The sequence below is a fragment of the Danio rerio genome, chromosome 9, assembly GCF_052040795.2.
Source record: "Danio rerio strain M-AB ecotype USA chromosome 9, GRCz13ab, whole genome shotgun sequence".
Classification (NCBI taxonomy): domain Eukaryota; kingdom Metazoa; phylum Chordata; class Actinopteri; order Cypriniformes; family Danionidae; genus Danio; species Danio rerio.
In genome coordinates this window covers 23,035,252-23,049,822 of record NC_141029.1, presented here as the reverse complement: position 1 = coordinate 23,049,822, position 14,571 = coordinate 23,035,252, and the positions used below count along the sequence as shown (strand labels likewise).

The 14,571-nt window shown below is 37.3% G+C and overlaps 1 protein-coding gene across 4 annotated transcripts; it reads right to left on the bottom strand.

The window, feature by feature from the left end:
- Positions 1-3,153: 3,153 nt before the first annotated feature.
- Positions 3,154-14,209, bottom strand: si:rp71-68n21.9. Of its 4 annotated transcripts, none has more exons than XM_087267693.1 (8): positions 14,086-14,209; positions 13,715-13,752; positions 12,310-12,580; positions 12,041-12,173; positions 10,061-10,257; positions 9,125-9,971; positions 7,561-7,674; positions 3,154-3,897 (listed from the first exon to the last, which is right to left on the bottom strand). In XM_087267693.1, exons 2-8 carry the CDS (start codon positions 13,717-13,719, stop codon positions 3,404-3,406), a joined length of 2,061 nt encoding a protein of 686 aa, XP_087123819.1. In that variant the 5' UTR covers positions 13,720-13,752; positions 14,086-14,209; the 3' UTR covers positions 3,154-3,403. The 4 variants fall into 4 exon arrangements, with proteins under 4 accessions (XP_087123819.1, XP_087123821.1, XP_087123818.1 ...); XM_087267695.1 differs by having other exon boundaries at positions 12,310-12,574; XM_087267692.1 differs by having other exon boundaries at positions 14,102-14,209.
- Positions 14,210-14,571: the final 362 nt, after the last annotated feature.

The window sequence follows — 14,571 nt, the reverse complement described above, 5'->3', positions numbered from 1 at the left end:
AAAATGAAACCAATTAAGCGATGGCTGTTATTTGTTTTACTATTCAAACATTAAATAACGAATGCAGCAAGTGAAAAAAAAAACGAATATGAAAATATATCGCAGGATTTAAAGCATATAAAGCACTATTATATCTAGCAAAATGATGCTCTATTATCTTTTTATTTTGATCATTTTATTTTTATTATTATAATTATTTTTGTGTTCATAATTAACTAACAAGCTGTAGGCAAAATATTGCTAGACGTTTTAGAAAATATTTGCGTAGCTATATTAAAGATCACCACTAAAAAAAAAACAAAAAAACACAGAAACATGTTACATGCCTCATAAATGTCATATAACTTATGTATAATTGAATCATATAATTGCCTATAGCTGAAATGATAAAAATTGCTCATTTTATTTTTATAAAACATTTGTAAAAACGTATTGATATTTTTTAAGTAAAAGCAAAACTGACATTTAAGAATCCATATTTATTTAATTCATTCATTCTTTTGACTTGTTTATTAGTGCATATGCTATAATATAAATCATACAACAGTACCTTGGACAGTTACAGTGCCGCTCCGTAAAGCTTTCAAGCAAAGTCTTTTGGACGGCCGACATTACAACACGAACACGCCGTCCTTCAGGTGGTCTCGCCGGTAACAAGCTGTCCTGGCTTTGAATTTAAAAGTGCAATTATTTCCTCGTTGTTAAAAGAGTCTGCAAGTTCGTGTTCCATGGATATAGTGATGTTGTTGTGGAATTTGGACATCGACGATGCAAAGCGTGACTTTATTCGCTTTATTCGATGCGCAGCAGAAAAAAAAAGTCAGCAGCGCAAGTCGCTTGCATGTCTCTCCCGGATCAGAGAGAGTTTTGTGCTGTGGAATACAGCGCTGCGTGCAATAAACTCACATTCAGGCAAGCGATGTAGGTCTGTATTCAAGTCAATAAAATAATAACTTTAATGAATAAAATATCTTCGTAAGAATGTGATGAGTTATTCACTTCTCTTCCAGAGACTGCTCTATGGTTTTAAAATCCTTTTCAAATATCGTTTAGACCTGGATCATTATTTTATATTAAATGTACTGTAGTTTATTGAGGATGTCTGATGACTAGCGCGCTTCTGCTGAGCCAGCTGTGGTAGCTTAGCAACCGAGTCGCGACGTCAACACACAGAATCTGTCAGCACAGTTCAGCACAGTTGTCTAACCGTGCCGAAAATTCCGGGCCAAGAACGGTTTGTAATCGTGCCGCGCCGTTCCAGGCTCAGTGGAGAAACAACCGTAACCGTACCGAAGTGTTCTTAGAACGGTTTGGCACGATAGTGGAAAAGCAGCTATAGATGTTAACCCAGGAACATGTCCTACTTGGTGAAATCAGGTTGGCATTTAAAGGCACAATGCAACGACAAAGAGCCATGCTAACACAAGGCAAGACGTTGATTAATCTGATTAAAACTAGTTTAGAATGAACTCAGTATTAATATTTGACCAATTTCTTGTCAGTTATGCCATGTTAGATCTCATAGTTTCTGCACTGAATCAGACGCAGACAGACAGAGAGGGAATTTTAGCGTGTAAATGACACGGGCATATCTAATAGCTCATACTATAGGAACAATACATTTCAGAGCATATTTGCTAGTCGGTTAATACTTGACATTACACATGAATGAATGAAGGCTCTGATGAAAACACCCCCTTGCCTCTTCTCAGCCAATTAAGGTATGGGATTAGATGTAAGGTTAGGATTAGGTGTGGTTATAGCAACACGATCTCACAGCACTTTGTGATTTAGTGGATGATTCGTATGACCCATTCGTACAATTTAGTACAATTTGCTTATACCCCAATGACAGTTGGGTTTAGGGGTGGGGTTGAGTGTCACGCCTCCTTTCAAAAAAGACTGAACTCATACGAATTCGTACAAATTAGCCACTAAACTGACAAAATGTAAAACAGTTATGTTGTCTTGTGAGATCAGGCTGGATTGTAGGCAACCAGGCAGCGAATTCAGTGCATTATTTGGCTGGGGTAAATTTTTCGGCACAGTCACTGAGTAACGATTTTGATTTCAACGAATGTTTGAGGGAAGCTGATTTATCAGTGCAAATTGTGTACTGCATTACACTAACAGGGATTGTTAATATTATTTATGTGATGTTGATTTTTTACTGCTTTGAATATTGTCCTCATTTGTAAGTTGCTTTGAATATAAGCATCTGCTGAGAGATTACACGTAAATGTAATTTATTTATTCTTGTGATGCCATAGCAAAATGTCCTGTCATTACTACATTTTCAGGTAAATATAAACTCACCGGTCACTTTATTAGGTACACCTGTCCAACTGCTCGTTGACGCAAATTTCTAATTAGCCAATCACATGGCAGCAACTCAGTGAATTTAGGCATGTAGACATGGTCAAGACGATCTGCAGTTCAAACCGAGCATCAGAATGGGGAAGAAAGGGGATTTAAGTGACTCTGAACATGGCATGGTTGTTGGTGCCAGACAGAGTGTTCGGAGTATTTCAGAAACTGCTGATCTACTGGGATTTTCACACACAACCATCTCTAGGGTTTACAGAGAATGGTGTGAAAAAGAGAAAATATCCAGTGAGCGGCAGTTTTGTGGGTGCAAATGCCTTGTTGATGCCAGAGGTCAGAGGAGAATGACCAGACTGGTTTGAGCTGATAGAAAGACAACAGTAACTCAAATAATCACTCATTACTACTTAGGTATGCAGAAGAGCATCTCTAAATGCGCAACAGGTTCAACCTTGAGGTGGATGGTTTAAAGTAGCAGAACACCACACTGGCTGCCACTCCTGTCAGCTAAGAACAGGAAACTGAGGCTCCAATTCACACAGGCTCACCAAAATAGAACAGAAGACTGAAAAAACATTGCCTGGTCTGATGAGTCTCGATTTCTGCTGCAACATTTGGATGGTGGGGTCAGAATTGAAAGCATGGACCCATCCTGCCTTGTATCAACAGTTCTGGCTGGTAGTGTTGGTGTAATGGTGTGGTTGTACCTTGCTGAATCTTTGCCATAAAGGATTAAGGCAGAAGGCAAAAGGGAGTCCAACCCATTACTAGTAAGGTGTATCTAATAAAGTGGCCGGTGAGTCTATTTAAAAAGGTACCAAACACAAATTCATTTTAAAAAGTTTATTTTTGCAAAGTGTATAAAAAGCAAAAGGCATTAAAAAGCATTATTTACAAATATATCAGCACACTCGCTGACATTTAAAAAAACAAGCATTTGGTTTTCCCTGGCTCCAGGTCAGACTTTAGTAAAGTGGCATGCACAATAATTAATCCATCAAATCAGTTTTTTGACAACACACATCGCTAGAAATGTGAAAGCTGCTTCAGTATTCTATGCATACAGGGCAAATCAGAATCATTTGGATGTTGAAAGAGGACACTCCTGTATGTCAGTCTCATCTGCAGAACCCTGTGGACAATGAACAGTCATTGTGCAGGCCCGAATTCCTCCGAGAGGCTCCAGCAGACTAAAGGCCTTCTCCCACTCATCTTTCTCCGGGTCATAACACTGCACGATGTCCACCATGCACCTGCTGTTCCAGGAGTAACCGCCCACCACATAGATGCGCTCCTCGAAGACGGCCACTCCCACATCGCTCTGACCCCGGGGCATCGGCGCCACCATTGTCCACTGGTCAGCGTCAGGGCTGTAAAACTCACAGCTGAGCACATCATCATAGTCATTCGTACCCCGGAAGTGGTTTCCACCCATAACGTAGAGGCGCTCGCCCACGGTGCACATGCAGTGGAGACCACGAAGCTCCATCATGTCTGCTCGCCTGCTCCACACGTCTCTGTCAGGGTTATAACACAGCAGCTCCTTCTGGAAAGCGTCTCTTGTGATCCCACCTGACGGTACAAAGGGTGATTCAACTCAGTTAGGATGAACAGATGAATATTCATTTAGTTTTTTTTTTTGGTTGTGTATTTTTGCAGAAACAAACACAAGTCAGCAGAGAGGATGTGGTTTGGAGGCTTCAGCAAAGGACGTTTGCTTAGGTCAGTTCACACCAAGCATTCACGACTTTCATATTAACTGAATCACAAAGCCGATAATCCTTATATTAAGTGCATTAATCTGCCACTTTAAATAACTTACTTTTTAAATGCTAAATGTATCCTGATTGGTTGCCAGTGTTTATCGTTTATCAGCTGATATTGAAAATAGATTATTAAAGGGAGAACCCTGTTGCTAGGCATTGTTATTGTTGCTTTTGGTCAGTGTTGGCATTTTAGTGATTTGTCATTAGATTTAGTGACTTTCAAAACAAACTGCACGATGACAAATCTAGGTTCTAGTTATCTCTAGTCAAATCTAGTTTTAAAGAGAGTATCAAAGGGTGGCTGGTGAGCATAAATGGCTTAGACCAGTGGTTCTCAAACGTTTTTCATCAAGTACCACCTCAGAAAAAAATTGTCTCTCCAAGTACCACCAAAATGAGCAGTATTGAAATACAGTAGCGCAGTAGGCCTAGTAAAGCAGCTACAACTCTGCACAGTTAAAAAATGTGGCAGATTACATCAGAAATATAGGCTATATGTCATATATGACATATTATATACATCATTTTTGATCAATTTTGAAATGTGTGTAGCATGTACATGACATATTTCATTCCTCCGCGTAACACTAGAAGGAAGCCTGCGTACCACTAGTGGTACACGTACCACAGTTTGAGAACCACTGGCTTAGACGACTCTTCAAAAAGAATTCTTTCGCTTTTTCTTGTTTACTCAACTTTTGAAAACATCAGCTGCACAGACCTAAAATTATTTGTCAGTATAAAAAAATAAAAACATTTAATTAAGTTAACGTAAGATTATTAGTTTTCTCGAAAGGTGAACTACTCTGTAACAAAACTTTTTAATTTGTGCCAACTGAACATTTTTTCTCTGCAAAACTGGAATTTCTGAACTTGAGTAAACAAACAAACAAACAAACAATAAAACCCATCATTCTTATTTCCATTCGTTTTTTCTTGTTTACTCGATGTTTGAAAATATCAGTTGCACAGACCTACAATGTCTGAAGTTGAGCGAACAAAAACTCTTTTGGAAATTGGTAATAAGAAATAATACATTATTAGAAAAAACAAACATAGTTCAATTATTTGTTTATTATTTGATAGTTTTAGGATTTGAATTTTCATTTTAAGTTTTTAGGAAAAAACTTCCATATATACACAGTTGAAGTAAGAATTGTTGGCCCCCCTTTTAATTTATTTTTCTTTTTTAAATATTTCCCAAATTATGTTTAACAGAGCAAGGTAATTTTCACAGTGTGTCTGATAATATTTTTTTCTCCTGGAGAAAGTCTTATTTATTTTATTTTGGCTAGAATAATATATGTATAGAAGTGTCTTGAAAAATATCTAGTATAATATTATTTTTATATTATTAAGATTTGAAATTAGTTATTAAATCAATTATGTTTAGACATGTGTTGGAAATATTTTCACTCCTTCTTAAACAGAAATTGGGGAAAAAATAAATGGGGGCTAATAATTCTGACTTCAACTGTATATATATATATATATGTATATATATATATATATATATATATATATATATATATATATATATATATATATATATATATATATATATATATATATATATATATATATATAATAACAGTTAAATACAAATTAACAGTCCACACGTGCAAAGTGTTTCTTTTTGTAGAGGTAAATGTGAATTAGGTAGATAAAAAATTATTTCTGTCGGCGCAATAGCCTAGTGGCTAGAACACTGTCAAATGGTGAAGTAGCTCAGGGAGTCCCTAATGTGAATCCCAGCTCGAGGACATTTCCCAACCCTAACCCCTCTCTCTCTCTCCCACTTTGCTTCCTGTCTCAACACTGTGCTATCTATTAAAGGCAAAAAGGCTAAAAATAAATCTTTAAAAAAAAAAGTACCTCTGCAGCTGTACCCACCCCAAAAACAGATAAATTACAATTGAATAATAATTTCAAATTACATTAGCATTATTGCAGTAGCATTTTGTTGTTGTTGTTGTTGTTGTTAATAATAATGAGAATAATATTATTGGTGTTACTATTATTTTTGTTGTTAGAGTTAGAAACACTGAAACCTTTATTTTTTTAAGTGAGGAGGTCTGAGATTAACTCAATATAAAGTAAAAGTTAGCTGAAGCTTCTCTGGGCTTCTCTTCTCAAAACTTGCAAAGTTTTCCTCACAAAACTAATCTTTTTAACTTAATGAAGAAAACTTTGATTTAGGTTAAGTAAACGTGTAAAATTTAGTTGTACAAACATTTTTACAGATTTTTGTTAAACAAACAAAAAACAAACAAGTAATTTCAACTTTTTTATGTTAGATTTTTTGCAGTGTAGCTGATTAATACTGATTGATTTCTCCATGACTGTAACAACTTGTAGATCAAAGCAGTTCATAAAACCAAGTCTTAACATGATGGCTATGTTTATGCAACTGGCAATTTGTTTACAACTGGAATTAAGATGTGCTTAAGTAATCAGAGGTTTGTTTGTCTCAAAACAAAGGTCTCAAGGAAATTTAACGACATAACGGGTGTATAACTAATAACATAACTTTAAATTCAGGGTGAATTTTTGAGTATCTGTGTGCAGATGCCTGAGGCTTTGCTGATCTTTTAATGCAAAAAGAGACAATGGAAAACAATATGAAATGCAGAAGCCACTAAATACACTGAACACAGTAGGTTGTGTTGGATTTTTCCTTTAAATGTTTAAATGGATTGCTACCATTTTGATATCTTTATAGTTTAGCAAGTTTCAAACTTGGAACACAGGCCTGAAAGAGGTCTGAAAATGTTATAAAAATATCCATCAGTTCATTTTAATATTTAATATTTTCACTTGATTTTGCAATGCAATGTTTAGCTTGATGTTTTTTTTCTGCATGACCTGTTTTTTCTAACTAAAGCATTAAAACACCATCTTCATTGACAAGTTTGCATCCTCTTTTTATATTTGTTCTAGTAAAAATGACTTAAAAGTTTCCAAAGTGCCATTTATTTTTATCTTTCCATTACCTCATGTTCCTTTTTTTTCTCTTGAAGTTTACTTTATTCGATAAAGTTTAAATACGTCATGATACATCAAGCAGGAACATTCGCAAAGATTCAAAAGCGGCCAGCTTTGACCTTTATAGACTGCCCTCACCTCAGAAGAATGACCCAGTTCAGCTCTGTTTCCTGGATATCTGCTTCATTTTAGTTTCGATTCTTGTTCCAGAAACTTCACCATTAGGTGAGGGCTGCGAAGTTGCTAAGAGACCACCACAAAGTGATTTCCCATTTTGTGAGTAATAAAAGACTGCTTGTGCAGTGGATTCATTAGTCTCATGCAGAGGACTGTGGTGGATTAGGATCACATTTGTGAGCCACAATTGATTAGTTTACAAAATCTTTTCGTTATTATGTAGGGCAGATATTAGCAGATTAATCCACAACTACACACAAACATCAAACTGATTTAACTTTTTTCTTAAAACAGAATGATTACTCACCAGACACATACATCAGACCTCCATGCACTGTGCCAGCATGTCCATAGTGTGGTTCACTCATCGGGGCTACTAAAGTCCACTCGTTCTTGTTCAAGTTGTAGCACTCCACCGAATCTGATTGACAAAGAGTTTTTTATTTCAGCACAGTACATATAGAACATAAATAATCTCTTAGACTGAAAGAGTCTTTCAGATCTTACGCATAAATTTTCTTTCATTTAATGAGTTTTTTGTTTTTCACAGTAGTTTAAAGAGTAACTTCACACAAAAATAAAACTTCTGACTACGTGAACTCACCGTAATGTCAGTCCCATTGCATGGGGAATTTGTTCAATTTTGGAACACAAATCAAGACATTTTTTAAATAAAAACTATTAAGAGTTAAGTCTCTTCATTGAGACCGGAACTGTTGATACTTTGAAATATTAGAGAGATTAAAAATAAGTCTAAACGAATTAAATGATAACATTTACAGTTAACATTAATAGTAGGAAAACATTCATAGTAAGTTGCCCTTAAATGTAATTATGTTGTTTACAATATGCTGTTTTACTTACATTTTTATTTTATTTGTGTATTATAATATTATGTGTACACACACACACACACACACACACACACACACACACACACACACACACACACACACACACACACACACACATAAATATTGCATTTATTGTAATTTCTTTTTAAAATCCTATTTTTTGTATTAATATTACATGTTAGACACCTAGGGTCTGAGAGTAACTCAATTTCGATTCTCTGTATGTCCTTTGCATGTGGTTGAATTGACAATAAAGCTGACTTTGACTTTTATAGTAGGAAAAAAATGTATGGCAAACAATTTACAACCTTTTCCAAGTTAACTGGTTTTGTGTTTAACCCAAGACAGAAACTCAAACAGGTTTGGAACAAGTAGATCATGAGTCAATAATTTTGGGCTGAACTATCTTATTAAGTAAACCAAAGACTAAAATAAATCTGGTTATTATATAAAGTGACACTGTCTCTTCAGATTATTTAAATGGGTATATTTTTTGATCTCTTTGAAAAGTGGTGTCATGTAATGCAATGTAATGTTTTTTTTATTTAATGCCATGTCAGCAACAAAGACTATATTCATGGCAAGAACATTTTAAAAATAAATATGTACAATTAAAAACAACAAACAAATAAATACATAAATGAAATAAGATTTTTAGTGTTAACACATGATCAAAATTCAACATTTTTTCCTAGTGTCACTTAGTTAAAAATGTCCTTAAAAAGAGTTCATTTAAAAAGAAAACTGTCTGCAATCCATAAAAGCAGGACAATCCAGTAAATTGTTTTACAGTAAGAAGAATTGTGTAGTACAAACATTGAGTAAGGTCTTCGTGAAAGTGGTGTCAGTTTTGTGTGAACAGACTTTTAATGGATTGACAGAAATCTTTCAGATTTGCCTAAAAACATTCCCACTTGTGTTCCGAAGGTGAACAAACATATGGGTTTGAGTGAGTAAAGATATCAGTATTTTTACTTTGGGGGTGTATTTTGTACAGAGTAATCGTTATGTCCTTACCAATCTCCCCCGTGGCATTTCTCCCTCCGACTGCATAGAGCTTCCCCTTGAGAGCACTGAGATGGAAGAACGTCCTCTTCTCATTCAGAGAGGCCACCTGCAACCAGCGGTCAAAGCGAGGATCATACCTGTACGCACTGTCCACAGCTGTCTTGCCTTTGGTGTCGTAAGTGCTCTGACCTCCCACAATGTAAAGAAATCCTCCAAGAAGAGCCACTCCGTGCTGGTAACGGGGCACCTCCATAGGCTGCAGGGCCCTCCAGGAGCCTCCGTCATCTTTATCGTAAAGTTTGAGCTCTTTGCTGACCACCAGTTGCTGCCTCATCACTCCACCCAGGACCACCAGGTGTGTGCAATCAGATCGAATCTTTGTCCGTTCCGTCTGCAGTGCCGGCTGGAGGAAGGGAAGCATCTGATAGTTACTGGCCTCCAGGAGAAGGTTGACACAAGCAGTGTCAGATCGCATGAAGGCCTCCCCTTCTTCCTTTCTCTTGCTTGCAGCTCCTTCTTCAGTCTGGTCCTCCTGAGAGATCTGGAGGAGCTCAGCAGGGGACATCAGAGGGAAGCGGATGTGCCGCATCAGGGAGTAGGCAGCAGAACGCCGCTCGTTGGGCTTGTGGGACAGCCATGCTCGGGCGATGCGGTACAGCTCCATCTCAGAGAGACCCCTCAGAGAGTTGCTGGAGAGGGCGAAGGTCATGCTCGCCTCGGACAACTGCAGGAGGCGGCCGCTCTGCATCAGCATGGAGAAGTTCTCACACACAAATGTGTGGATGTGTTTTTGGACATCTTCCAGAAGAAGATCTTTGGCTATGCGCTCCACTTCCACACAGTTTTCTATAGTGATCTGCCATGCAGAAAAACATGCCGTCATTAAAGAGCTCATGTATAATTAAAGCAATGAAATAACGAATGCCACATCTTAAGAGTGTGTACCTCACTGCTGAGTAGCTGGTTGCAGAAGTTGAGAACGGGAAGCACCTGGAGGAAGCTCGCCGCCTCTAGCGTGTCCTGAAGGGTGCCGAGACTCAGGCTCAGTTGAGATGTGTAGATGAACACGATGATGTTCTTTAGGCCGACAGTGCTCACACCATGGAGCTTAATCTCCTTTAGCTCCTGCTCCCTCATGCCTCCTGCCACACCAAAGTGAGAGAGAAATGAGGAATTATGACATTAATGTGGGTTGATGAGTTTGAATAGGGGAATTGGTTTTCCTTGATACACAAATAATAAATTAGAATGCACAACAACTACACAGAAATGTTTAGACCAGCAGTGTCAAAACTTTCTCTGTTTCTGGAGGGCCACAGCTCTGCAGGGTTTAGTTCCAACCCTGCTCCAACACATCTACCTTTAGGCTTCAAGCAAGCCTAAAGGACTAACTTAATGGATCAAGTGTGTTTAATTAGGTTTAAGGGGGCTCTCCAAGAACTTGTAACAAAAATATATATAGTGTTTATTTTAACGGCACAAACCAACACAAATCGAGCACAAACGAATGACACCAGTTTGGTGCGATTTAGAGGAAATGGGGTGGAGAGATATTTTGCTTAAATCTAAACTAGGAAAACAGATACAGTGTTTGTTTTAATGGCACAAACCAGCACAAATCCAGCACAAACAATGTGTGCTGATTTGAAGTTATTTGAGCAACATGGGGTGGAAAGTGACGTCACATGGTCAAAAAAATAATGCTTAATATCTCAGACCCCAAATCGTTAGTTTTTGTGGCACAAATCAGCACAAACATAGCCCAAACAACTGGCATAGTTTTGGGGATTATTTGTTCTTATGGGGTGCCAACTTCATGGAGGTAGTTTGACACCCCAGGATTAGACAAATATTACAAATATTAACATTTAGACAAATACCTCCAGTTAAATTCAAATAATTATTTAATAGGTGAATTGGGTAAGCTAAATTGTGTATGTTCTGGTCCTCCAGGTTGGGGGTTGAGCGCTGGGCTAACGATCCACCTGAGATGTTACGAAACACCAACATGTTGCGGCCAAATATCAATTTCGATATAAATGGCCTTGGGAGTAAGAGTAAATATAATTAAACTTATTTCATTCATCCACCTGATCCAATCATTCACCCGTTCTAACCCCATTCATCATTCAAACCCAAGAACTGACCCATATGAAACTGAGAGCACAAAAGCTTACCCTGAATCACCCACCACTACCATCCCACCAGCCTACCCTGTCATCAAACTCGAATCTCTACATCACCTGTTCTTGAGCACAGTCCTGCAACCCCGAACATCACCCATCCTCATCTACACATTCCATCCACCCAGATCCTCCAAAACACCTTCAACAAACCGCAAACATGCAATCAATCCTTTTCACATCCAGTTGAAGTCAGAGTTATTAGCCCTCTTCAAATTTTTTTCTTCTTTTTTAAGTATTTTTCAAGTGATGTTTAACAGAGCAAGGAAATTTTCACAGTATATCCGCTAATATTTTTTCTTCTAGAAAAAGTCTTATTTGTTTTGTTTCGGCTAGAATAAAAGCAGTTTTTAATTTTTTAAAAGCCATTTTAGGGACAAAATTATTAGCCCCTTTAAGCTATTTGTTTTCTTGATAATCTACAGAACAATCTACTGTTATACAATAACTTGCCTAATTACCCTAACCTACCTAGTTAACTTAAATAACCTAGTTAAGCCTTTAAATGTCACTTTAAGCTGTATAGAAGTGTCTTGAAAAATATCTAGTAAAATATTATTTGCTGTCATCTTGTCAACAACTACACATACATCCATCCAAATCTTCATACAACCCACCCATTTATACTTATTCAACAAAACACCACTTTCCAATTGATCCATCCAACCTATCCATTCATCCAGTACTGACCGATACCATTATAAGAATATTTAATTAAATGTTTTAATTCAATGAGATTGACCTGTGAACATGGCCTTGAAGTAGTCACTGGCTGAAGCCATGATGACCCTGTGAACGGGGAAAGTTTCACTGCTGTCACCAGGAACCAGAGTTACATCACAAAGGGTCTCATCCCCACGAAAATGATCCAACCCCTTAAACAAAAGAAGAATGAAGTAAAATACACTGCTCTATCAATATACCATAGTTTTCACTTGAGCGTTTTTAAACATCATACCAAACCGATTTAGTTTGAGGCTATTTCATTATGACTAATTGTCTTTGTCTCACCTTGAGTATGTCGGCGCCATGTTCTGTGCTGTTGAACACTTGTATTTGAGGCTTTGGAGGGGCAACAGGTTTTTGTGGCACTGTGGGTTTTGGAGGGATTACAACTGGTTTTGGTGCTGGTTCTGGAGGTTTTGGAGTGGCCTCAGCAGGTCTTGGAGGAACCGCTGCTGGGGGCTTTTCTGTTTGAGGAGGGGGTCGTGGCGGCTCTCTCTGCGATCTGCTTCCTATTCGTGAAAGCCTGCGATGCAGCTTTCCTTCCTCACCACTGTTTCTGAAATAAAGACTTAATTAGCAATTTGATCGTAAGAAAGCTTTCAAATGTGGCTTCAAAGCTATTGTAAAATGTTGATTTTCCCCTTAGTACATTACAATGCGTCTTTTAAATCTTTTTACCCCTGAACATTTGAAAGTTACAGTCAAAATTTTTACAGTGATTTACCGGAGAAACTTACAAAAATGTCATTCAGTGTAATAAAATCTGCTCAGTCATATTTAGACTGAGAATTATCAGAAGAGTTAAGTTTTTCAATTTAATTAATTATTTCTATAGCGCTTTTACAATGTAGATTGTGTTAAACGTTATAGTAGATTGAAACTGTGTCAGTCCAGTTTTTTAGAGTTGTAGTTCAGTTCAGTGTGGTTTAATTGTCACTGCTGAAAGTCCAAACACTGATGAGCAAATCCATCGATGTGCAGCTCCACAAGTCCCAAACAAAGCCATCAGTTCAAGAAAGTAAAGGAAATAACCTTGAGAGAAACCAGACACAGTTGGGCACGGTCATTTCTCCTCTGGCCAAACTTCTTGTGCAGAGCTGCAGTCTAGGCGTTGGAGGCTGAAGAACCCTGGACCTTAAGTTTCTATTTGATGATCGCAGTGCAGCCCCAAATTACTGATCATTTTAATAATTTGTCACTATACTTTATCAAACCACTAGGCTTTACCCATCTGTCAGCTAGATATGTAGTCATTTACAATAATAAATTTGTATTACTCACAATTATTAAGCTTTCTACATGTATGAAACCACTTTTGTATATTTAAATTGATGCAGTCATAAAAAAGCATCTCATTTTTGACTAAAACTATTAGCAGATTTTTTTTATCCAATACTTACCAAGTAGTTTTCACTAATTGATTGCATTGTTACATATTTTCTTTAAAATCTAATAAAGGTTTGTTATCCTATGCGACATGAAAGCATATCACAAAATATAATGCATTTTCCAGAATCTATTTAAGAAACAAAACAGATATTCTGAGAGCTTTTTTTAAGGGATGCAAAAAAAGCAACAGCAAATCAAAATTGACTAAAAGTACACATTTGATTTTTTTTTACTACATACTCTGAATACATCTGCAGTTCAAAGAAAGGCCCACCATGCAATTTCTTAAAAAAAGACTTACCCCATGTCTTTGGTATCTACTTCTTTGCTGGTTGATTTCTGAAAGAAAAATGAGAACAATTGTTTAAGTGTTTCGCCATATCTGCATGAGCAATATTTGGAGCTACGAGAAAAAGTTTCAGCAACAACAAGGTCAGAAAGGGGAAGTTAGCACTGCCATATGTGCAACGAACAAAGAGATGTCGATTAGACTGATGGCCTCAACTCTATGTGAAAACGAGGGAGTTTTTCACTTCAGATCACAGAGATAACTGACAAACAAACATACTGAAATACTATGTTTATACAAATAAATAACATCTTTCTACTATTAAATCTCTTCAAATCAACGCATTATTATAAAGTAAGGGGGAAAACTCATGGAATACATACAATAAAAGGAGCTTACCAAGACGTGGCGCTTTATCTGGGGGTTTCAAAAGTGTCTTCTCATTATAGCACTAAGCATCACGCTGTGATCGCACTCAGTCGACACAACTGGGTATAGAGTCTGTTTACCACAACCTCATTGACTTCCTGTGTCACTTCTCTCTCTGAAACACACACCCTTGCATGTTGTTTCAAAACGTTCATTCTTCCTCCTTTTGACATGTTACTTATAATAGGCCTAAGTTCAAGCCTTTGCTCTTCCCTCGTCTGCATCTGCACTCTGATGTTGTGTTTGATACTCATGAGGTGAACCCAGAGTCTGTGTGAAAAGAGGAAGCCTCATAGCGGGTTTGCATTTCTTTTATGTGCTGCATTTGCAGTTTACTGTAAAGTGACTGTAAAGTATATGTCAAACAAACATCTTGTGAAAGAACCAGCATGCACTTGCATGGCTATTTAAAAGCTGCACCAGTGTTAAATCTGTATTCT

Excerpts from the sequence above, each read along its gene's own strand:
- si:rp71-68n21.9 (XM_087267693.1), bottom strand. Across the intron at positions 12,174-12,309 it reads ATGGCGCCGACATACTCAAG|GGGTTGGATCATTTTCGTGG; the intron begins GTGAGACAAAGA and ends CTTTTGTTTAAG. Across the intron at positions 10,258-12,040 it reads CTTCAAGGCCATGTTCACAG|GAGGCATGAGGGAGCAGGAG; the intron begins GTCAATCTCATT and ends TTGGTGTGGCAG.